Source organism: Mesoplodon bidens, assembly GCF_964165515.1.
Source record: "Mesoplodon bidens genome assembly, chromosome: 4".
Taxonomy (NCBI): Eukaryota; Metazoa; Chordata; class Mammalia; order Artiodactyla; family Ziphiidae; genus Mesoplodon; species Mesoplodon bidens.
In genome coordinates this window covers 135,356,083-135,381,797 of record NC_138160.1, presented here as the reverse complement: position 1 = coordinate 135,381,797, position 25,715 = coordinate 135,356,083, and the positions used below count along the sequence as shown (strand labels likewise).

Sequence of the window (25,715 nt, the reverse complement as noted above, 5' to 3'; positions counted from 1 at the left end):
TGATGCAAATGAGAGCACTGAGACCACACAAATAAAAGTAAAATAAAAATAAAAAGACTTGGGGAGTGTAAAGAAATGTTTTGTACCTTCTCCTGGATCCCACTGAGTTCATGATGTTCACAGTCGTCCATGAGTAAGACTTTCTTACTAGAGATATACCCACCAGAGGTACTGGCATTAACACATTGTATATATAGAGAGATTTATAGAAAAATATCTGAAAGGAGACCTGTTTTGGTGGTAGTGGGTATTTCATGGTAGTGGGATCTGGCCTTTATTTTATTTATTTATTTTTATTCTTATTTTATTTTTCAGAATTTTCTACAGTGACTATGACTTGTATAATAATAAAAAAAGTTTTCAAGTACTGTACAGGCACACAAGGTTACAAGTACTCTTAACGAAAGTCACATGGCTAGCTGTAATCTGTAGGTCAAGATCGAGCTCAAAGTTGCTTAACTTCTTACCCTTTATATCCAACCTCAGTGTCTACCTTTGCAAAATTTTGGGACTAATGATACATGGAACCTAACTGAGATGCTGTGATTTAAATGAGAGGATTTTTAATTCAAATTAAGTACATCATATAGGATTCCAGCTTTAGTGGGCATTATTGTCTCCCCCATATCCATTCCACTGCAGCTCCCCCATTGTACAGGGTAGATTCTAATTGGACTGAATTTTTCCAGGTGATCCCATCTGTATCGCCCATGATTTCCTGTCTCCTGAGTAAAATTCTCTCACTTCCATTTTATGAATTTTGTCAAGTGGCCCCTTAGTTATCTATAAATGTGTAATTCTAATGACACATAATTCCAGTGTTTCCATTTGGTGTTTGGAGGCTATCTTTAAGGAATCTGAGATTTTCTCTCCCTTTTCCTGCTGACAAAGGGCGAAAAGCAAAAGAATTTCTATAGTAGTATCATGTGCAATAGTTTTTTTGTAGTTATCCCTCCACATAATTATAGCCAGCACTCAACTGTCCCTTAAGGAAATTCATGATATGACTTTCTAAACAGAATTTAGAAACTAATTAATTACAATACAAAAGACTTCTTTACCAAAAATACATTCAAGGGCTCCTTTTAAAAAGCAAACTTCTGTTGCACATAATTAAAGAATCATAGACCTTGATGGGCCTTTTATGATCATCTTTACAAATAAATTGAGACATGAAGTATTCTTTTCAAGGGAATGATCACTTTGTTATTTTCACCCAGTGTTTTCACCCAGTGAGATCTATGTAGCTATAATAAAGAACGAGGACATTCTATATGAGCTGAGATGGAGAGGTGCTCAGAATAGAATGTGAAGTTGAAAAAGAAAGTTGCAAGCTGATCAATCTTAGCATCCCTAGATGTGGGGCAATCAGACAACTGTGATGGAATAGCACCAGCTGTGTATCCTTGCCAAAAAGTGGAACCTGAATCTAACCAAACCTCTAGAGCTAAGTTTCATTTATAGGAAATACAAAGAAAAGAGGAATACTTTCAATGATGCCACAAGGAAACAGACAAACCCAGAATATGGAACAGTGCACAGGACAGTTGGTTTGTACAACTAGTCAATGGCAGGGGGAAAGGAGGGAAGACTGTACTCAATTAAAAGAGACTTAAGTGTCATAACAACCAAATGCAATTTAGGGAGCTGTTTAGGTCTGGACTTAAACCTATAATAAAAGGACATTTTTGAGGTAATCAGGGGAATTCGATTATGGACTGAAGTGTCAGGTGCTGCTAAAACATCATTATTAATTATGTCTTGTGTGATAATGGTATTATGATTATATATAGAGTGTCAATTTTTTGAAAACAAGATGCACACTGAAGTCTGTAAGGGTGAAATAACATGACATCTGGGATTTGTTTTAAAATGAAAGTTTGATGATTTTGAATTTGTGTATTGGGAGTATGTACTATTCTCTGCTTCTGATATGTCAGAAAATTTTTATATAAAATAGTAAATAGAAAATGCAAGGTGCAAAATGTATGTATGGTATGCTCTTTTGTTTAAGAAAGGAAGGAATAAGAATATATCTTTTATTTTCTTGTGTTTGCATTAGGAGGATACACAAAAGACATGACAATAGAAACCTATAGGTTGGGTGGGGGAAATTAGTGGACTTGGAGGGGTGGGAATGAGGCTTCTTAATGTAAGCTTTTTATATTGCTTTAAACTTCAGCCATTTGGATGTATAACCTAAACAGTTAAAAAAAACAAGAAATAAGAGTTAAATGAACATGACAATGTTCAGAAACAGTCCTTTATACACAGAATAAAAGAAAGGGGTTAGAGTAGATTTCTAGGCTCCTTCATGTCTAGACTTCAATGAATTAATACATTGTTAATGTTTTATAAAGTTGGACCCAGTAGCAATTCTAGAGATGAACAGAAAACAGTAATAATAATAAAAAACAAAACAAAAATCAGAACACAAAATCTGATGGCTAAAACTTTTAAGAGTGTTGCTTGAAGTCATGCTGTTAGTAAATCTAACCTCTGACCCCGTGTTTAATCTAGTCTGTCTTACACTTGGATATGGGCATTTGCTGGTTGTTTTTAGATATGTGGGCAGACATATTAAGGGCAGATATGAAATTCATGAAACGTAGTTCATAATGGAAAAAATCTGGAGCTTAGGGGACTCATGTTCTTATTTGAAATGACCAATCACGTACCTTTGGGCAAATCAATCTTTTCAGGTCTCAGTTTCCCTTATGTATACAATGAAGAAATTGAACATGATCTCTTGAGTAACTGCTAGCTCTGTGGCACTATGGAAGTACACACATAGAACAAGCTGAATATTTATATTACATGCATTTAATAAGGTTTATAGTGAATTACAAGGACTTCCCTGGTGGGGCAGTGGTTAAGAAGCCGCCTGCCAATGCAGGCGACACGGGTTCGAACCCTGGTCCGGGAATATCCCACATGCCGTGGAGCAGCTAAGTCCATGTGCCACACCTACTGAGCCTGCGCTCTAGAGCCCGCAAGCCACAACTACTGAGCCCACGTGCTACAACTACTGAAGCCCGCGCACCTAGAGCCTGTGCTCCGCAACAAGAGAAGCCACTGCAATGAGAAGCCCCCGCACCACAACGAAGAGTAGCCCCCGCTCACCGCAACTAGAAAAAAATAAAATTAAAAAAAATAAAGTGAATGACAAGGCAATTCAGGCAGGGAAGACAGAGAAAGGCCACAGGGTTTTCAGAAACTATTTCATCGTGAGCTCACTTCCCTTTTGTAAATAACCATTGGCTTTTAAGGTTTCCAGACAAAAGTTACTCTCCCAGGGCTGAGATTGTTTGGGTCTGAGATGTTACCTCAGTGATGGAGAGTGTGGCTGGAACTCAATACTTTCTGACAGTTAATGCCCGAAGCCTGTGGGGTTGGAGGAGAGGGGACATCTTGTGCATATGAGAGGAAATAGAACATTGAGGTCCCCTCAGTTCCCCCCACAGGAGGGGGAAAGAAGCATTGCAGAAAGGAATGCATTTCTCCTAAGTGGAAGAGTTTGAAAGTTCAGGTCAAAGTCAGAATATTAGAGCAGGGAGCTGTGCATATATCACCTAGCACAATTTCCTCATTTTATAAATTTTATAAATGAGGAGGCAGACCTAACAAGGTTATATGACATAGCCCAATTCGTGCTAGAGCAAAGGCTAAGAATTAGGCTCATGACTGGAGTGGAAAGGACACTTAAACATGAGTATAAGGAACAGGCCATTCATGGTGGTATTTCCCACCTCCTAGTCCAGTGCCTGACACATAGTAGATGCTTCATAAACACTGGTCACAGGACTCACCAGTTGACTGACTTGACTGAATGAATGCATGAGTGATACATTTCTACCTGTGTTTCCAATAAATACTGTCCATTTCAAACAGAGGACTATGTATTATTTCACCAGAGACAGTAGAGGGCTCACTCTACTTGCCAAGAGACACTTGACGAAGTAACCCTTTTCTTCCTCTGAGTATTGCTTCCTCTTTGTTGATGCGGACAGAATAAATGTCAGAGTCCTCACAGGATGTGTGTGGTCTAGCGTAGGAGAGAAGCGGGGTTTCCTTCGCTGTCATCGTAGACTTGACAGTGTTAATAGAGGAGTGATTGGTCGTTAGACATCTGGTGTGCTGGGCCTGCAGTTGGGAGAGTGGCCACTACTCCTGTGACTGGGGAGGAGACACAGTTCCAGGAAGTACCCAGTTCAGTTGGAGAATTAAAACGGCACCTAAACAGAGTCATTCTTTAGGCCTTTTCTTCTTCAGAACCCATGTTTTCACATTTTGCCTTCGACTGTGTCCTGCTCTTGCTGCTACTACTTACAAGTAAGTCTGGATTTTTGCAATTGGATAGTGCAAGATGAAGATGCAAGGATGGTCATCGTAATGCTAGCAAGAGCAAAAGTTTGGAAGCAACCTAAAGGTCCACCAGTAGGGTAGTGGGTAAAGAAATTATTATATATCCATGATACAAACAGTGATGCTGACGAAACATAATGATATGTGGTGTCTGTAAATCATAAGGTTAATTGAAGAAAGTAAGGAGCAGAATAATGGGTATATTGGACTTTGTGTGTGTGTGTGTGTGTGTGTGTGTGTGTGTTGCAGGGGAGTGGGAATACATGAATGCTTCTTAATGAATAGACTCTGGGAAAGGGAGCTGGGAAATGGAAAAGAGCAGGGAGAGGGAGGAGAGTTTTCATATACTTTTTATGCTGTTTGAATATGTGTGTGTACATATATATATATACATATATATTAATTTTAAACCTCAGAACAGCCATACACTAACTTCTTATTCAGCCAAGCGTTTTTTATTATGTGCCTGGTGCTTGAAAAACAAAAGAGGTTTGTATTAGGATAACTGCCCTGTGTTGGTGAACAGACAACTAGCCCAGATGGGTGAGCTCTTTTCCTGGCTGACAATTACCCATTGTCTGATTGTCTATTTCCATCAGCACTGCCCTTCGGTGTTCACAGGACCGGCCACAGTTCTCTCCTGGGGCACTGGTTCTCAACGTGAGGTTTTGAGACCAGCCATATCAGCATGTCCTGGGAACTTGTTAGAAATACAAATTTTTTGCCCCCCTCCCCCGCCAAACTATTAAATCAGGAGCTCTGATTAATATTTAATCAGATTAATTAACTCTAAACTCTGACGGTTGAGCCCAGCCGTCTGTGTTTGAACAAGGCTTCCTGGAGATTCCAGTGCTCCTCAATCCTGAGAATCATTGCTGTAGTGAACTGTCCTCCAAACAGGATAGCAGTAGTGGTTTCCTCTTTATTCTGCAAGGCATTGCTTGCAGTTTTCTTGAAATGGAGCAGCCTTCCTCATTGCTCTCCTTCCCTCTTTATGCAGGGTCTTTGGAAGGAGTATACGTGTCTGAGGTGGGTCAGGATGCTGATCTGCCCTGCACCTACTCTCCACCGACCCCTGAGGATCTCGTGCCTGTGTGTTGGGGCAAGGGACCCTGCCCTGTGTTTCAATGTCACAGTTTGGTACTCAGCACTGATGGATGGAACTTGAGCTATTGGACATCCAGTAGATACCTACTAAAGAGGAATTTCCGCAAAGGAGACGTGACCTTGACCATAAAGAATGTGACTTTAGCTGACAGTGGGACCTATTGCTGCCGGATCCAATTCCCAGGCCTAATGAATGATCAAAAATCAAACATGGAGTTGGTCATCAAACCAGGTGAGTGGACCTTTGCATACCTTCTTTCTGAATGAGATTTGCCTGTGGATCATATTAAATACACTGATTGGTCTCACCTCCGGTCTTCCCAATTAAAGCCCTCAGGTTGGGCCCCTAAGACCTAAAGTTTAACAGGCCCCACCAGCAATGCCCAGCCATGATTAATTCCCTCCATCTATTTTGAACCTCATGGCTAGGATCTAGAGAATGGAGGAAAGGCTTAGATCAGAGGTCTGAGTACCTGAGTGGTCATTAAAATCACCTGGGGAACCTTTTAACTCCCACAGATGCTTGGGCTCCACCCCCACAACCAGAAAAATCATGTCTCTGGAGGTAGAGTCTGAGCACGGGGGTTTTACAAATCTACCCCCGATGATTCTCCCCCATGTGCAGCCAGGATTGAGAACCACTGGACTCTGCATGTATGGGGGAGAGGGGGCATGTGTGCTTGCATGTTTTAACATTTATAGAGCATGTACTTAGTGGCTGATGGAGCTAAGTTCAAATCTGACACTGCTTCTTACCAGCTGTGTAATCTTGGGCAAGTTATTTAAACTCTGTGACCTCCTCCTCTGTAAAATATGATACTGCCTACCCTATAGGCCACTGGAAGGATTTTATGAGATGTTTGATGAAAAACATTTACTGTGGCTCTAAGTTCCATTATTAACAATTAGACTGTGATAATGATGACTGTAACACCTCTGTCAGACATTTGGAGTGTCATGCACTCTTAACGAAGGTGTTCAGGTAGGTTTGGAAGTTGAGCATGTGTTTCTCTTCTTTTGTTGTGTTTACAGTTGTTTCTGCTGCCCCTTGATTCCCTGCAACAAGCTCTCTGCTCTCAGAGAAGCCTCATCCTTACGTTGGTTTCTGTCTTTAGCCAAGGTCACCCCTGCTCAGACTCCATGGAGGGACATCACTACAGCCTTTCCAAGGATGCTCACCACTGAGGGACCTGGCTCAGGTAATTACATATGGGGTCTAGGAGGAAGCCTTTAGTTGGTTTCTGAGTTCAGAGGATTTTGAATATGGGGAAAACATGAGAAAACAGTTTGAGTTTTCTCAAACTGCACCCAAGATAGTGTTTGAGGTGAGGGAGGTGGTGGAAGTAAATTTGTGCTGGGAAAAAGGAGCCCTGGGCTAGGGTTCTAAATTAGTCAGGAGTAGCTCTCAGACCTGGGCCAAAGCCTTTCGCTTCTCCGGAAAGCAGCTTCCCCTTCTGTCTGAGGTATGGGTTCAGAGACTTTTGGATCTCACCACCCAGTATAATTCCCAACCCCCAAAAAAGAATTTTGATGAGCTATGTATTTTGCCAAACAAGGAAAGAAAAATTTCTACTATTGCCACCCCTGCATTAAAAAAAAAAGACACTTTTAAATTCAATAAGTTTAATCTAATGAAAAACTCATTACATTGTCCTTATTATTTTCTGATTACTCCTCGACTGGTGATGTTTTCATGAACTGACCCCAGTCCATGTTTGGTGTAATCTGGATTAGGTGATTTCAAGAATCCCTTCTAACTGGAATAAAGTCCATCATCTTCCTCAGATTTTGACCTCAGAAGGAGCAGCTAAATTCTTCAACTAATTCAACAAGGACTTTTCCCTGCCGCTTTGGAAGAGTAGATAGGGTCGAAAGAGCAGACCTTAGGTCACGTTGATCAGGGAGGTTAATCTTAAATGTTTCCTGTCAGAGTCCTGGTCTCCCTAAACTCTCCGGAGCTCAGTCTTTCATTCTGTAAAATGAGGTTAATAATAGGTAAATTCCAAATCCTAATCTCATAAATCTCAGATTTAAATAAGGAAGTGTGTCTAAAGTGCTTAGCCCAGTGTCTGATCATGGTACATTCTCAGTACATGTTAGTTATTGTCATTACCGTTAAGAACCAGAGGCAGAATGAGATTGTGGTTAAGTATGTCAGTGACAGGCAGAATGGGTTCTAATGTCAGCTTTTTGTAGTAGTTTCATGAACTCAGTTATGTTGCTCAAACTCTGTGAGGCTTAGTTTCCTTACCTCTACAATGAGGGTAATTCCAGTGCCTATGTCATAAGATTGTTGTAAAGATTGATGTGATCATGTATGTAAAGCACTCAGCATAGTGCCTGGCCCAGAGAAAGCACTCAAATATTAATTATTATTATAGATATTAACATCAACTCTCTAGAGGTTGAATCTTTGGTGGTTCTTTAGTCACTGGTAGCCAACATCTCTTATGAAATTAGTGAAGAAATTAAATATGGTGGAAACAGATGACTACCCACGTAGTGGGCTAACCAAATCATACAGGTGTTCATCATATGCCATTGTTATATTTTAAAGAATCCTACAAATGTAGACCTAGAAGGGACTTGAAGGATCCCACTTTCCCATCTTGTGTTTCAAGGTTCTTTACAACATCACTCCCAAGTTGGCATTTGCTGTATGCTTACAGACCTTCTGAGATGGAGAGGTAGCTTCCTCACAACACAGTGCATTGTTTTTAGAAGTGTCTATACCATAACCAGAAGTGTCCTTCCCTTCAGTTTTTACTTGTTTGTTCCTTCCCTTTAGGGCAACAGAAATGGAGCCATCTTTTGCATCTGAGAATATAGGCAGAGTACCTATAATCTCTGAGCTTTTCAAAGGCCTGAGAAAATACTTAAACAAAGAAAGCCAATGGCTCCAAACTATGAATATAAAATGGAAAATTGAAATTAATTAGTATTTAATGACATGACCATAATATGAAATATTATTTCAGTTAGTTACCTGCAAGTCAACTTGTGTGTAGTTACACCTTTACTTTAGTGTGTAATGTGGGTATTATTTTTTTTTCAGTTTTGCAATTCTTTAAAAAAAATTTTCTTTAACATCTTTATTGGAGTATAATTGCTTTACAATGTTGTGGTAGTTTCTGCTGTATAACAAAGTGAATTAGCTATACGTATACATATATCCCCATATTCCCTCCCTCTTGTGTCTCCCTCCCACCCTCCCTATCCCACCCCTCTAGGTGGACACAAAGCAGCAAGCTGATCTCCCTGTGCTATGCAGCTGCTTCCCACTAGCTATCTGTTTTACATTTGGTAGTGTATATATGTCCATGCCACTCTCTCACTTCGTCCCAGTTTACCCTTCCCCCTCCCCGTGTCCTCAAGTCCATCCTCTACGTCTGTGTCTTTATTCCTGTCCTGCCCCTAGGTTCTTCAGAACCATTTTTTTTTCTTTAGATTCTATATATGTGTTAGCATACAGTATTTGTTTTTCTCTTTCTGACTTATTTCACTCAGTATGACAGACTCTAGGTCCATCCACCTCACTAGAAATAACTCAATTTTGTTTCTTTTTATGGCTGAGTAATATTCCATTGTATATATGTGCCACATCTTCTTTATCCATTCATCTGTCAGTGGACACTTAGGTTGCTTCCATGTCCTGGCTATTGTAAATAGAGCTGCAAAGAACATTGTGGTACATGACTCTTTTTGAATTATGGTTTTCTCAGGATATATGCCCAGTAGTGGGATTGCTGGGTTGTATGGTAGTTTTATTTTTAGTTTTTTAAGGAACCTCCATAGTGTTCTCCAGAGTGGCTGTATCAATTTACATCCCCACCAACAGTTCAAGAGGGTTCCCTTTTCTCCACACCCTCTTCAGCATTTATTGTTTGTAGATTTTTTGACAATGGTCATTCTGACTGGTGTGAGGTGATACCTCATTGTAGGTTTGATTTGCATTTCTCTAATGATTAGTGATGTTGAGCATGGTTTTATGTGTTTGTTGGCAGTCTGTATATCTTCTTTGGAGAAATGTCTATTTAGGTCTTCTGCCAATTTTTGGATTGGGTTGTTTGTTTTTTTGATATTGAGCTGCATGAGCTACTTATAAATTTTCGAGATTAATCCTTTGTCAATTGCTTCATTTGCAAGTATTTTCTCCCATTCTGAGGGTTGTCTTTTTGTCTTGTTTATGGTTTCCTTTACTGTGCAAAAGCTTTGAAGTTTCATTAGGTCCCATTTGTTTATTTTTGTTTTTATTTCCATTTCTCCAGGAGGTGGGTCAAAAAGGATCTTGCTATGATTTATGTCATGGAGTGTTCTCCCTATGTTTTCCTCTAAGAGTTTTATAGTGTCTGGTCTTACATTTAGGCCATTCACATTTAGGTCTTTAATCCATTTTGAGTTTATTTTTGTGTATGGTGTTAGGGTGTGTTCTAATTTCATTCTTTTACATGTAGCTGTCCAGTTTTCCCAGCACTACTTATTGAAAAGGCTATCTTTTCTCCATCATATATTCTTGTCTCCTTTATCAAAAATAAGGTGACCATATGTGCGTGGGTTTATCTCTGGGCTTTCTGTCCTGTTCCATTGATCTATATTTCTGTTTTTGTGCCAGTACCATACTGTCTTGATTACTGTAGCTTTGTAGTGTAGTCTGAAGTCAGGGAATCTGATTCCTCCAGCTCCGTTTTTCTTTCTCAAGATTGCTTTGGCTATTGGTATCTTTTGTGTTTCCATACAAATTGTGAAATTTTTTGTTCTAGTTATGTGAAAAATGCCAGTGGTAGTTTGATAGGGATTGCATTGAATCTGTAGATTGCTTTGGGTAGTATAGTCATTTTCACAATGTTGATTCTTCCAATCCAAGAACATGGTATATCTCTCCATCTGTCTGTATCATCTTTAATTGCTTTCATCAGTGGCTTATAGTTTTCTGCATATAGGTCTTTTGTCTCCTTCGGTAGGTTTATTCCTAGGTATTTTATTCTTTTTGTTGCAATAGTAAATGAGAGTGTTTCCTTGATTTCTCTTTCAGATTTTTCATCATTAGTGTATAGGAATGCAAGAGATTTCTGTGCATTAATTTTGTATCCTGCTACTTTACCAAATTCATTGATTAGCTCTAGTAGTTTTCTGGTAGCATCTTTAGGATTCTCTGTGTATCCTGTCATCTGCAAACAGTGACAGCTTTACTTCTTCTTTTCCTATTTGGATTCCTTTTATTTTTGTCTTCTCTGATTGCTGTGGCTAAAACTTCCAAAACTATGTTGAATAATAGTGATGAGAGTGGACAACCGTGTCTTGTTCCTTGTTTTTCTTTCTGACTTACTTCACTCTGTATGACAGACTCTAGGTCCATCCACCTCACTACAAATAACTCAGTTTCATTTCTTTTTATGGCTGAGTAATGTGGGTACATTTAATATGCTTGCTATAAAGTGGAGAAGAGCCTTAACAAGTAGGAGTCCCAAGGGTCTTTGAAGATCCTAAACCCGCTTTGAACACAGAATAAATGCAATGTCTCTTCCACCTGAAGAAGGCAGGACTGGATCATGGATGAATCCTTAGCTTCGGAGGTAGACTTGGTTTGAATCTCAGATTTGCCAGTTAATAGCTGTGTGATTTGCACAAAGTACTTCTCTGAGACTCAGTTTCTTCATTTTAAAATTGAGAAAATAATAGTACCTACCTATTGTGGTGAAGATTAAAAGATATTGTGCACATAAAGTGTGAAGCACCATGTCTGGCACATAATACATGCTAGATGGTAACTATTAAATTCATATACTTTTAAAATCATCACGTGCCTCCCCCATTGTCATCTCCCCCCACACCCCCAGTCTTGGGTCCTCTAGGAAAAACATTGTAACTTCCTCCAACTGTCCCACCCATCTTGGTTGATGTCTACCTATGTGAAAATAAGCTGTGATAACCCAACAGTGCTCTATTTTATTGATCATTTTCACTGTAAAATGAAAAAAAAAAAAAAGTTAGACAGTCTTACCATTTAAGCCAAGGAAAGTAATTATAGGAAAACAGAAACTAGATTTACACTAGAAAATGTTTTGTGTGGTTAAGATGCATGTTTACTTAGTAGTTCCACCAGTGTGGTTTTTAAATTCCTTTTGGGAAATAGGAGCTAAGGTAAGTGGAAGATAATCTCTTTCCTTTCCTTTTTTTTTTTTTTTAAACTTTAAGCTGAGAATATGCTTTTATAATATTAAAATCAGAGTCTGTAAACCAGTTCTACATTAAAAGGTTTAGACTTCTAAGCTTCCAGAAAGTGACCTTGACATTTAGGAAGTTTCAGAGCCTCTGACTCACACAGAAAAATACGTTGGCATGCTTAATCTTCCCAAAGCTCACAACTTATTGGTTTTTAGAATGCAGTGTTTACGAGGTCAGGGCCTGTGTGCATCTTGTTCACTGTTCTGTCCACCGTGCCTGGCATAGAGTGGGGGTGTAGTACATGTTCATCGAATGGATAGGCAGATGACTAACTAAATGAATAAAAAGGAAAGAAAGTGAGCTGGCAGCTGGGCAGTGTGGAGGCTTCGTAATCACAGTGCTGAGATGAGCCTTGTTGGAGGCAGCACAGTTAACAGTGTGTGCTTAAAGCCACGTGGACCTAAATTGGAAGGCCATTTCTGTTATTCACTAAGCTGTGTGACTTTGGGTAAGTCACTTAGCTTCCTAATTCTCAGCTTCTTCATCTGTGTAATGGGACTAATAGTCCCTACTTTAAGATAGTTGTTTTGAATGCTAAATGAGATGCTTCCCTTGAAGAATTTAGTACAATGCCTGTTCATGGCAAATTATAGTTACAGTTATTATTATTTTCAATTTTTTAGGGAACAAAATACCGTGTCTTACTCTTAACGAGTAAATGTTAAATTTTTTTTAAAGAAAATTAACTTTCATTACCTTTCAAAGTCTAACCATGCCACATCTTCTTTATCCATTCATCTGTTGATGGACATTTGTGCAATGGAATATTACTCAGTCATAAAAAAGGATGAAATAATGCCATTTGCAGCAACATGGATGGACTTTGAGATTATCATACTAAGTGAAGTAAGCCAGACAGAGAAAGGCAAATATCATATGATATCACTTATATGTGGAATCTAAAAAAAAATGATACAAACGAACTTACTTACAAAACAAATAGACCTACAGACATAGAAAACAAACATATGGTTACCAAAGGGGAAAGGGAGAAGGGAGGGATAAATTAAGAGTTGGGGATTAACATATACACACTACTATATGTAAAACAGATAATCAACAAGGACCTACTGTATAGCCCAGGGAACTATACTCAATATTTTGTAATAACCTATCAGGGAAAAGAATCTGAAAAAGAATATATATATATTCTGAATCACTTTGCTGTACCCCTGAAACTAACACAACATTGTAAATCAACTATACTTCAATTAAAAAAATGAACAAAATACATATTAAAGAACAGTTATTTGATCTAAAAAAATGTCTAATTATAATGCCTGCCTCTGTGTCATCAGCGTTGTTGGAATTTTGCAGACCCCTTTAGGGCCCTGAGGACACAACAAACCACATATTCAAAATAGGTTTTCCTGGAAGAAGTCTCCATTTCATAGAACATAAGTAGTTGGGTCTGGACGAAAAAAATGCGGTCATTCTGAAGTTGATTTGTAAGTGTTCAATAAGTTTTGTTTGTCTCTCAGTTAATTATTGTGAAGAGTATGGAGTAGAATTAATTTCAAATAGGATTATAGGTAGCTTTTAAGATTTAAAAAAACTCATATAAAAGAAAGCATTCTTAACTGTTCTACTGGCTATTTTTCTTCTTTGTGGCAGAGACACAGACACTGGAGACCCTCCATGATAAAAATCAAACAGTGAGTAACTGTGTGTGTGAGCTGACCTTATGCTCAACTCAGAGGAAAAAACGTATGGCTTTAGACTTCCTTCCTGCCCACTCATTCCTTGGGGAAAAATGCCTTAATCTCCCTTGGCTTCAGGTTCCTTGGCTGTAACATGTTGCTGATGACTGTTGTAACTGCGAGTCCTGTTGTAAGGATGGAGTGGGGTGATGCATGTGAAGTGCCTGTCACATAGTAGGTGCTGGAAAACCAAAAGGAAGAAGCATTAGCATTTTGTCCTTATTCTCAAATTTCACAGCTGTATACCACTGTGGAGGGTTCGGACACCCTCCATCACCCCAGAATATGTTTCTCCTTGCTTCCATTGCAACCCTAATGAGAAAGATTGTTTAAATTTATTTATTTATGATAAGACACCAGGCAAGAATATTCTAAGCCAAGAACTTAGGTATCTAACTAAAAATAAAGCAGTATTTTAATCAACCACCATTTTAGTGTCTCCCACCTTCTCAGAGTAAAAGGGAAAACCACTAAAACAGGGCTCCCCAATCCCCGGGCCGTGGACCGGTACCGGTCTGAGACCTGTTAGGAACCGGGCTGCACAGCAGGAGGTGAGCAGCGGGCGAGCAAGCGAAGCTTCATCTGCCACTCCCCATCGCTCGCGTTACCGCCTGAACCATCACCCCTCCATCCCCCGCAACCCCGGTCTGTGGAAAAATTGTCTTCCTTGAAACGCCAAAAAGGTTGGGGACCACTGCATTAGAAAACAAGCTGATAGCAGTGACTGGAAAATTCTTTGAGGACGTATCCAGGAGTCTGCATTCATTTAACTCAGTCTCTGACTCAGTGTCAAGCATTTTGTGTTTGTCCTGTCCTCTTTGCAATCCAGGTCTGCCTTTTCAGTACCTCTATGTGCCCACAGCGCTTACTGCAAGTAACCTTGCACAGTGCACTCCTGAAGTAAATGTCTGTTGAATAAATGGAAGACTTAATTCCTTGACATTGTTTTAAAAGTGTTTACTATTACTCTTTTTAAAGGAGGAACATGAAGTGAAATTTTAGAAGCAGTATGTTCGCTGTGACTGAGTTAACAAAATATCAAATTAATTAGAGCAATAGCAATAATAGCTACCACTGATTGAGATTTATCCTGTACCAGGCTCTGTGCCAAGCATTTTCTGGTTTTCGTCACTTAATTTTCCTGATAACTCTACAAGATGACACAGCTCTTTGGTGACAGAACTGGGATTTGAACCCAAGACAGTCTGGCTGCAAATTCCTAGCTTTTAAGTCACTGTCTTTCTGTGAAAGTTGGAGTTTCATGGCAAGACACCAAATTTAGACCACTCTGAAACTCCCTGGGAACACCAGGGAATCGTCAATGAACAGGGCCCCACTTTTTATTTGAGGAAAGGGGAGTCCACAGCACAGACAGGCACCTATTATTCCCTTGCTAACTCCAAAGATTCAGCTAATCCCTTTCTTTGGGTGGTTTGAGGCTTGTCTAGAAGGGGACAGATCATGAGTCATTTCAAGGTCCCTGCATTCCTGAGGTACTGTGAAAGGGATGGTCCTATGCATAAGTCATGAGACTGGCTGGGCAGACAATGGATTTCTGGTCATTTGCTGCAATTCTGTTTGTGTTTCCATAGGAAATATCCACACTGGCTAATGAGTTACAAGACATGGGCACCACCACCACAACAGGCCTCTACATCGGAGCAGGGGTTTCTGCTGGGCTGGCTCTTGTTCTTATCTCTGGTGCTTTAATTCTCAAATGTAAGTCATTTGATGGTGCTTCTCTCTCCATCTGATAAGGAACTGTTAATATAGGAGCCAACACAAACCTAAGATAGAACTATTAGTTTATATTTATACCTACAGGTGATTAGAATAAATACTCTTTAGTCCTTCCAAATCTCAAGAATAATAATAGCTCATTTTTATTCAGTGCTTACCATGTAACAGGCATGTTTTATATTTATCTTTGTCACCATCTTACATAAGGTAGATAGCACTGTTATCCCTATTCTTATAGCAGAGGAGAGTAACGTTTAGAGACAGTAAACTTTCAAGGTTTTCTCAAGGTTTCAGAATCAATAAGTGGCAAAGCCGGAATTCAAATTCAAGTAGGTTGATTCTAGTACCTGTTCTTTTATCTTTTGTTAAGAAAATAAACCTTTTTTTTTTTTTTTTTTTTGTGGTACGCGGGCCTCTCACTGTTGTGGCCTCTCTCGTTGCGGAGCACAGGCTCCGGACGCACAGGCTCAGCGGCCATGGCTCACGGGCCCAGCCGCTCCGCGGCATGTGGGATCTTCTGGGACCGGGGCACGAACCCGTGTCCCTGCATCAGCAGGTGGACTCTCAACCACTGCGCCACCAGGGAAGCCTGAAAATAAACCTTTTTAATTCATGAATATGTCTAGTTTTATTAGGAAGCACAGCAACAACAATCACTTTCTTCTGTGCATTTTTCTATCTTATTTATTTCTCAGGCATGGTTGTTTAAAGAGCAGGTTCCTTTAACACTGGGTCATGCCCAGAGTTGCAGCGTTTGTATTTTCCTCCATTGTGGCACTCAGGACACATATTTTATTTCTAAGTTATCTAAGTTACTTATCTTTATTTAAAAAATTAAGTATGATTTATATGCAATAAACTGTATATTTAAAGTGTGTTCAACTTGATGAATTTCAATAGATGGTTTCACCCAGGAAACCATCACCACAATCAATGCCCAAACACTTCCATCACCCCGAAAGCCTCACATACTTTTATAACTGTGATATATTCTCTTCTCTTTGGTGCGGAGACCAAGGCCTTATACCACTATTATTTTATCAGCGTTTCTTACTAATACATAAACATCAACTATGTGTAGGGTTACAAACCATTCCAAATTTTCCCAGGATTGAAGGAGGTTCCTAATGTGTGGGTTTTCAGTGCTAAAACTGGGACAGTCCAGGGAAAACTGGGATGAGTTGCTCATTCTGTGTGGCTTGAAGCTGCCAAGTGCTTTATGTGCATTAAATCCTCATAACTACCCTGTTGAGAAAGTACTAATATTATTCTCATTTACCAGTTGGAGAACCAGTGTGCTAAAAGGTTAAGTAGCTTGCCCAAAGCTACACAGTTAATTGATAGAGGATTTGAAACTGGGGTTGTCTTGCTCACCATTTTGTTACTCTTCCATTAATGGTAAATGGATTGTTGAGAGGAAGAAGCTACTCACCCCCACTTACCTGGGTTTATGGAGAGATAGCAGTGGAGTGTGGAAATTGACCACATGAATATGGAGTCTACAGGTTGATAAAGAGCAATGACAACACCCACTTTTTGAGTTTTGCCAAGGCCTGGATATTAGGGACTGTTCTGGTTTGTGTAGAAGGGTATGGAAGGAGGGTGATGAGGAGTGGGAGAAGTCATGTTTTGTACACACATATAATTACTCCCAAAACATGACTACTTAGAAGAATAGATGGAAAAGTTGTATTCGATTTGCAATCTTTTCCCTAGAAATTGCTGGAGAAAATCATACAACCAAGGTGATAGGTTTTTAAGTCATGACATCAAAGCCATAAATTGGTACTCAGTAATGCCCAGCAATCCTGTATCTTTCTAGTGCACTGAGATGAGCATCACATACTTGACTGCTGCTCAAATCTCCCTCGCCTCTCACTGCACTGATGAAATACTAAAAGCCTGTTTCAACCACTTTGCCTTAGCCAAGGCTTCGTTCTTCCTTTGATCACTTTCTCCAGAATCATCTCTCTCTCCATTCCTGTTTATGCTATTTTTATTAGCATAAAAATATGGCCTAGTTCACACATTTCTCTCCAGCGACTCCCGTTTCTCTGCTCTCCTTTACAGCCGTATTTCTCAAATGAGTTGTTCCTACATCTCACCCTTCCGCACTCTTTTAACCACCCACCCTCCCAATTTAGCTTCCACTCCTGAAGTGCCATGGAAATAGTTTCAGTCAAGCTCACCAGTGACCTCCATTTTGCTAAATCCTGTAGATACCTCTGTCTTCATTGTAGTACATTTTTCAGCAATAACTAAGTTGACTCTCACTCATTCTAAAAAGTCTTCCTTCTCTTGGCTTCTGAAACACCACTGTCTTCACTAGCCACTCCTTTCAGTCATTTTTGTTATTTTCTTTTCTTCAGCATGATCTTCAGATGTTGTGATTCCTCAGGGCTGGCCCTTTTCCTCTCTCCATGCCCTCTGGCTGATGACGACCTATATTCCCATAGACTTAAATGTCATCCTTAATTTCTCTCTCCAGCACTCAAGGGTGTTGGTACTGATTGGCCAGCTGTCCAGTTGTTATCTCCACTTAGATGTGTCCCAGATTGTGTCAAGAAAGGAGCTCTAGAGTCTATATTCCACCTTTTTAGAACCCAGCCTCCCCCTCCCTGATCTTCTTCATAGTGTTTCATTATCATACACCTGGTTGCTTAAGCCAGAGAGCCAGAAGCCATCCTTGAATCCCCTCTTTCATCACTCCTAATACACAATCCAACTTCACTTTCCTGCACTTTCTCCAAATCATATCTAAAGTCCATTCATAATTCTGCATCTTTCTTTCACCACCTTACTCTGAGGCAGTTCTCTACTTACCTCCTCATTTTTTCATACCTGGTTTTAATTCATTCTCCACATAGCAGCCAGAGTGATTTTCTTAAAACCCAGTCAGATCATATTTCTGCCTTCAGTTATTTCCTATGTCTTAGAATAAAATCCAAACTCCTGATTATGACTTACAAGGTCCTGTAGTATCTAGCCCAGCCTCCCTCTCAGACCTTACCTTGTGCCACTCTCTTATTCCAGCCATGCTTTCAGTTTCAGCCACTCACCACTATCTTTACCAGGGCTTTCCTCGATCCAGAATGCTCACCCTGGCTTTTCATTTGGCTGACTCATTCTCTTCTTTCAGAACTGAGCTTAAAGATCATTTCTTCTGGGCTTCCCTTGTGGCGCAGTGGTTGAGAGTCCGCCTGCCGATGCAGGGGACATGGGTTCGTGCCCCGGTCTGGGAAGATCCCACATGCCGCGGAGCGGCTGGGCCCGTGAGCCATGGCCGCTGAGCCTGCGCATCCAGAGCCCGTGCTCCGCAACGGGAGAGGCCACAGCAGTGAGAGGCCCGCATACCGCAAAAAAAAAAAAAAAAAGATATTGAATATAGTTCCCTTGTTATACAGTAAATCCTTGTTGTTTATCTATTTTATATATAGTGGTGTATATCTGTTAATCCCAAACTCCTAATTTATCCCTACTCCCACCCCTTTTCCCTTTGATAACCATAAGTTTGTTTTCTGTGTCTGTGAGTCTGTTCCTGTTTTGTAAATAAATCCATTTGTATTATTTTTTAGATTTCACATGTGTGACATCATATAATATTTGTCTGATTTACTTCACTCAGTATGATAATCTCTAGGTCCATCCATTTTGCTGCAATACTTTGCCTTCTGTTACATCACAATTTGAAATTATTTTATTTTTCCCATTTACTTTTTTTTTCTTAAATGCCTCTCTCACTAGAAGACAAGTTTCATGATGTCAGGGCTCATAGTTTACCTTTGTGTCCCTGGTGCTTAGCATACTAACAGACACGTAGTGGGCACTCCCTATATTTGTTAAATATGAAAAATGCATCTTTATTACTTTTAGCATAGTTTATGTAATAAATCAAGATACATATCAGTGGTTTGATTTAATTCAATCTAATAGGTAGACCAGATTTCCCTAAACAATCTTTGCCTCCAGTTAGCTCATTTTATTTATCTCATTTATTTTATGAAAGCATTTTAAATTGACTTTTCTTTGCCTTTTTTACCTAGGGTATTCTGATAGCAAAGAGAAGATACAAATTTTAAGGTAAGAATAATGCGTGCAGTAGTGGAAGGTGGGAATCTTGGATATTCCTACTCTAATCTGGGCTTTGATCTTTGCTCTTAGAAGTCCTGCCCTGAGACTTTGGGATCTAAATTTTTACTACTTCCTTTTTGCTTTAGGCCTAGATTTATGAAATGCAAATTTAACATGTTGCTCGGTTTTATTCTTGATCCCTAATCCCTCTAGCTTCTTAAGTACTAAAGTTGAGGTAAAGAATTTGTCTCCCATTGATAGGAAATGCTTATATATTTCTGATTAATGGGCTTTTTCAGTGAACTGACTGTTCAGCTGATTGAGTACTTACTACATCCAGGTTCTGGGTGGCCACTGGTTTACAGACATGAACAAGAAAATCAGAATCTACTCTTAGGGCTTTTACTACCCAGCCCAGCTCTTCTTAACTCTGATTGTCTATTAGAATCATCCAGGGCACTTAAGCATGCTATTGTCAACCCCAGAGCAAATAACTCAGAATCTTTGGGGATGAGGCCTAACCATAGGTATTGTTCTAAAAACTTCCAAGAAAAAAGTGATTCTGTCCACTGCATACTCTCTAAACCACTAATAATTTTAGACTAAATCTAGATCATATAGTTATAAAGATAAAATAGTCTGCAGTAAAAAAGTCAAATAAGACCAAATAAAATATTTAGCAAGGGCTTTATATTATCTGTGTCAGTATTCTTTATTAGAGCTGAAACTTGAAATGTGGTAATATCAATAGGTAATATTTACATGCAATAATTCATTCTTTATGAAATTATTTGGTTAATGTTCATTTCCACCTATAAATGTAAACTCCATAGAAAATTAGGAACTTGTCTGCCACATTAACAACTGTATCTCCTAGCACACACCTGATTCTTAGTATGCATTTAATATTTGAGGATTGAATGAATAAACGTTCCTTACAGCAGCCCTGTGAGATAGAGTACTTATTCCCATTTTATAGATGAGGACCCTGAGACACTAAGTTTTCTAATATACAGCCTCTAGGGGATTTTTGTGTTTTGTTCACTGTTGCATCTCTTGATGCATAGAACAGTATAAATACGTTAAATAATTCTTGAATGAATAAATGAAAAAAGCAAATCCAACTTGTAAGCAACAGAAGCAGAATTCGAACTCAAGTCTCATTGGATCCATAACACATTCATTTCTTTTACTTTTTGAAATTGTTCAAGCCAACATAATAATTGAAATAATAGTGCAAGGAACAGTAGAACCCTTCACCTAAGCGTGTCATTTAATATTTTGTCACATTTGCTTTATTTGTTTCTCTATTTACATACATATATTTTTTTCTGAACCATTTGTAAAGGTGCTTCAGACATCTTGACATTTCACCTAAACACTTCAGTCTGCACTTCCTCAGAATAAGGATATTCTCTTAGATAACACAATGCCATTTTTATACCTAAGAAAATTCAGATTAATTTGAATTTGTGCAGTTATTCCCCAGACTATTTTCATTACTATTTTATGTTTCCCCTGCCTAGTCAGGACCTGATCAAGGATCATATACTGCCTTGGTGGCTATCTCTTCAGCAAAGCCCATTCTCTTAACTCTATTCCATGTTGCCTGGGATGCTTAACTCAACTGCATCACTTTATTTCCACAGCCTCATCACTTTGGCCAACCTCCCTCCCTCGGGGTTAGCAAATACAGCAGGAGAGGGGACACATCCAGAGGAAAACATCTATATCATTGAGGAGAACGTATATGAAATGGAGGATCCATACGAGCATTACTGCTCCGTCAGCAGTGGGCAGCAGTCCTGACAACCCCTGGGCTGTTGTCTTTCAACACCACCAGATTCACCACTTCCTTTTGGGGTTTGGTGTTATCTTCTTTGAAAACTATGAGATGGCTCACCTGACTGGTTTTAGAGGTTCTGTCCTTGGCCACCGAGCAGAGTTTTTCCATGTTCTAAAGATAAGTAGCTCACCCGAGGATTGAACTGGGACCAGCATTGTACTTAGACAGGCACAACATTACCTCTGTGTTCCCGCGACCCAACTCGGAGACTGCTAATCAGGGCAATAGAGCTCAAATGGGCTTTTATAGAGAGTAGGAATTCTTAATATGGGGTCTCTGGAATTCCAGATATTCAGTTATATGGTGTGTCCATGAAGCTCCTGAAAATACAGGGGAAATTATGTGCTGAGATACGTGCGTGTCTTTTTCGGTACAGGAAGTCTAAAGGGGCCACCGATTCTCAAAGAGCTCTGTGAACCGTAGCAGGCTCGGAAACTATTGGAGTAGGAGTAGATGGTCTTGAAGGTTCCCTTTGAGTCTCAAGGTTTATGCTTCTTTGAATGTTGACTCTGTGACAGTAAGTGCCCATGCACAGCTCTCCTTGGCCTAAGTTAAGAACACTGCCCAGCGAGGCCTGTGGTGTGTTAGGTGCTCCTGGAGAAAAAGGAAGTGTGCTTAGTGTGTGTTGACAGGTTTTGCTTGGGGTGCACTCAGAGGGAAAGATCTCTGACCAACTTCTCCATTCATGGAGAGAACTGGAGCTGTGTTTTTCACAAAAGAAGAAGCAGTGACTGGGACACAAGTTCTGTTTCCTGGTGGAAAGTAGGTAAAGGGCTCCAGCCATCTGTATTTGTCCATGTCAGATCCCCTGATGGAAAGACAATGGTCCTAAAGCTTCAGTTCCAAGATGGTAGAAAGTAGGTCTATCTTGCCTATTTGCTTCCTCCCCAGTCTTGGCACAGCTGTGACACATAATACTGATAGAAATTTACCAAATATCTTTGGAGTGAAAAAATTAAAGAAGCAGAAAGGTAGATTTCTGGGAAGACTTTTCCATTGGAGAGCTCAGATAAAGCTTCACTAGTTGGGGAACTCGAAAATACTCCTAAGCTCCCTTTTCTGCTTTTGTCCAGCATCTGCTCTTCTCAGCATCCTCTCCCTTCTCAGGCCCTTGGAAGTGTGTTATTGTCTTTTTTCCCCTTTCTGCTGAATGAATCAACAATAGGGACCTGTCTCTGCCTGAAAACTGCCTTCCCCAGGTGATGACTGAACTGCTACTGCATTGCATGCAGGAGATGTTGGTCACCAAGGATGCAGGCAGCCTGTCTGTTACAGTGTTTGGGCTGCATCTGGGCAGTATTGGGAAGCACTGGCTTTCTACAGGGAGATCATTTTGCAAAGTTCCAGGCAGTAGCTTTTAAACAAGCTGAAAAATTAAGTGTTTTAAATTTATGAAATTCTAGAGGGAAGGGACCACAGAAAACATATGGACCAGATTAATGATTCCACCACAAAAGGGATTCTTATTCTGCAAAAATCTTTACACAAGGATATGTATACAAGGACGATCATTGCATGGTGTTTGTGAGAGATGTTTTCCATCAGTTGGGGAATAATTGGTTATTGTGGTATGTCAACACACTGGCACAAGTAAAAAAAATTAGGTGGTTTCATCATTGAGCTATTTTGCTAATTCAACAAATATTAAGTGCTTACTCTCTGCCAGGTTCTCTGGTGCTGGGATCATAGAGAGAGACCAAATAGACACATCCCTGACCCCATAGAACTTCTGATTGATCTGACAGGAAGGATGATTTCATCATTCATTCATTCATTCATTCATTCTTTCAGTGAACATTTTTTGTCACCTACTTTGTGCCAGACAGTTTTAGTTCCTAGAAATACAGCAATGAAGGAAACAGACAGGATCCCGACTCTCACAGACCTTGTGTTACTTGTCAAAGGAAAAATCTATATTGCTAAGTCAAAAGAAAAAAAAGTTCTAGAATAGTATATATAGTTAATGCTAATTTTTTTTTGCCTTTAAATAATCCAGAAGAATATTCCCAAATTAATATGGTTATTCCACAAGGGCAAATAGTCAAAAGATAGAGTTTCACTTTTTGCTTTTATGTGCTTCTATAATTTGAATTATTTTATCCATTTTTTGTAATAAAAATAAATAGGCTTAAATACTGTAGCAATGTTTTCCTGTCCACCCTCCTCCTCATAGAAAGAAATGAAGACTTGGATAAGTTAAGTTCAAGGTCAAGGCGGGCAGTAGAGTGCGCCAGCACTCTAGACGTGTCTAGAGTGTTCCAGCAGAGATTGGAACCCTGGTTTTCAGGGTAGGATCCACTCTACATCAATTATTTGTAATACAGAAGATGGCAGAAAGGGTAACAAACTATCAAGCTACCCCAGAGGGCCTGGGCAATGACAAGTGGTCACTTAATTAAAAACAATGTAAAAAGATTGAATGGGTGGTTTGCTCTTAGAAGTGCTTAGGATTTTTCTTCCAGAGCTCTGCCATAGAGACCCACAGTACAAGAAGAGGCTCCCTGATCTCTTCAGACTGAAAAATTAAGGTCTTACCATGTTTTAACTGCCTATCACTTCTAGTGTTAGAATTCCCCAGGCAGAAATTCCAAGTGGTTTAACCTGTCATTAATTTATTTGGGGGTATCCCCTCATGCCTAGTCCCATATAAATTTAATTCTCATTTAAGTTTGAATTTTAAAAAAAACTGAATACAAATTAATTTTGTGTCCAGAATTCTACTGAGAAAGTCTTTCTCGAGGTAAGTAGAGATGCCCTTAGTGCTGTAATTTTTAAGATTTTTGTCATTCTTTTCTGGGGCTCAGTTGGGAAGTGGGAAAAAGGAGAGGGGCAGCTGGAACACTTGACTGGAGGGTTCTCAATCTTCAGGAGGGCTCAGATTTTGGCCTATTTTCAGTGGAAAACCTATGCAGTGGAGCAATATGAGTCAGAAATATGAGTTTCAGGATTCTAGATCCTCTAATATCTTTTTTTTCAGTTGTATTGACTAATTATAAAGGTTATTCCAAATCACTCTTTTATTATTAGTAGTTTTCTTTTGTAAATTCTTGGTCAAACTCCTTCTGCTTATGGTGTGACTCTTTTTCCAGAGAAAGCAGTGATGTTTAAAGAAAAAAAAAAAGTTATTTAAGCTATTCAGGTGTGGTGGTGGCACTGGGACATCTGTTTAAATACCCACATTATTTTAATATAATTGTTTTGTGGGTGGGTCACCTCTGGAAAATATTTTATTATAGCTTTATAGTCTATACTTAACCTTCTTCATGATAAGTTGACATGTCCTTTGTAATTTCTACATTTTGAAATTGTACTTTTTCATGCATTTTACACCTAGTTCGTGTAAAATAGAAATATTTCACACTCCAATGCAGAGTTATCTTCTTTTGGTCAGTTCTGAAATATCGTTATATCCATATATCTGTATCGAATCTGTTTTAAATTTTATTACCCAGTTTTACTTGCCATTCCTGTTCACTTGCATGCAAAATTTAGTTCTTATTCTGGAAACCCTTAAGTAAAAAGTAACAACTGTAAAAATATAGGTGACGGTTGTTATACTAATAATGTAGATTTTTTATTCATTTCTTTATCCCAAAGTTCACCACAAGATCTTAGCAAAAATCTCTTGACCTTAATCTGAGGGCTGAAGCAAGGAGCCAATGGTGAGGGGCTTTGAAAGCTGCCAGCTGCCCAGGCCTCAGTGAAGTCCTCAGAGGGGTGGCGCCTTTCCTGTTCTCTCCAGCAAGCCGCCAACAAAAATTCCTGGTAGCTAAGCAGCAGCCAGACAGCTTCTAACCACCAGGGAAGAAAGGAATTTTCTGAATAGATGGAATTTCAGGTGAGAACTAAGGAATATGACATTTAGTTATCCTAGCTGCCTTATTTCAAGCACATGTGTTTACAAGGAGCTCTGGGTGGGCAAGCTAACTTGGAGCCAATTGCTTTACAGTACATTGAGACTCTGAGTAAGAATCTCTAAGCAGAAAATACATCTTGTTAGAGTGCTTGTTTCCCTTTTTTTTTTTTAGGTTTTTATTTTGAAATAATTTGAGATTTGCCAAAAAATTGCAATGGTAGTACAAAGAGTTCCTGTATTCAGCAGTTTTTTCAGTTAACAGCTTATATAACCATGGCACCATTTGTCAAAACTAAGATCTTAACATTGGCACGTGACTATTAACTAAACTACAAATTTTGCTTGGATTCCTACTACTGGCTTTTAAAATTTTAAATTAAGTGCTTTTTGAAAAATAGAGTAGAGTTTAAATTAAAGGTGAAAGTCCCTATTCCCTGTCCTCTCTATCAAAATTTCTCCCCAGTCCTACTCCCCAGGAACAATCTTTCTAGGCCAGCACTGTCCAGTAGAAATACAGTGTTGTTGTTTTTCATTTTAAGTCTTCACAATCCAGTGAGTATTTTCCATTTAGAACACATCTCCATTCTGACTAGTCACATTTTAAGTGCTCAATAGCCACATGTGGCTATTGGCTCTAGAATTAGCAAAGTTCTGGGCCATTCTCTATTTTCTCTCTCATATACACGCACACACACACACACACACACACACACGCACACACGGTAACCTAATTTTTTCCACTGCTTATAGAAGGCCATCACTCCATGTCAGAATGGGACAACAGCCTTTACTTAGAGAGCTATGT

At 39.4% G+C, this 25,715-nt stretch overlaps 1 protein-coding gene across 1 annotated transcript; it reads left to right on the top strand.

Moving 5' to 3' along the window:
* Positions 1-4,204: 4,204 nt before the first annotated feature.
* Positions 4,205-24,331, top strand: HAVCR2 (hepatitis A virus cellular receptor 2). Its single transcript, XM_081231877.1, has 7 exons — positions 4,205-4,332; positions 5,366-5,704; positions 6,588-6,671; positions 13,312-13,352; positions 14,990-15,116; positions 19,181-19,217; positions 20,858-24,331. Exons 1-7 carry the CDS (start codon positions 4,278-4,280, stop codon positions 21,015-21,017), a joined length of 843 nt encoding a protein of 280 aa, XP_081088003.1. The 5' UTR covers positions 4,205-4,277; the 3' UTR covers positions 21,018-24,331.
* Positions 24,332-25,715: the final 1,384 nt, after the last annotated feature.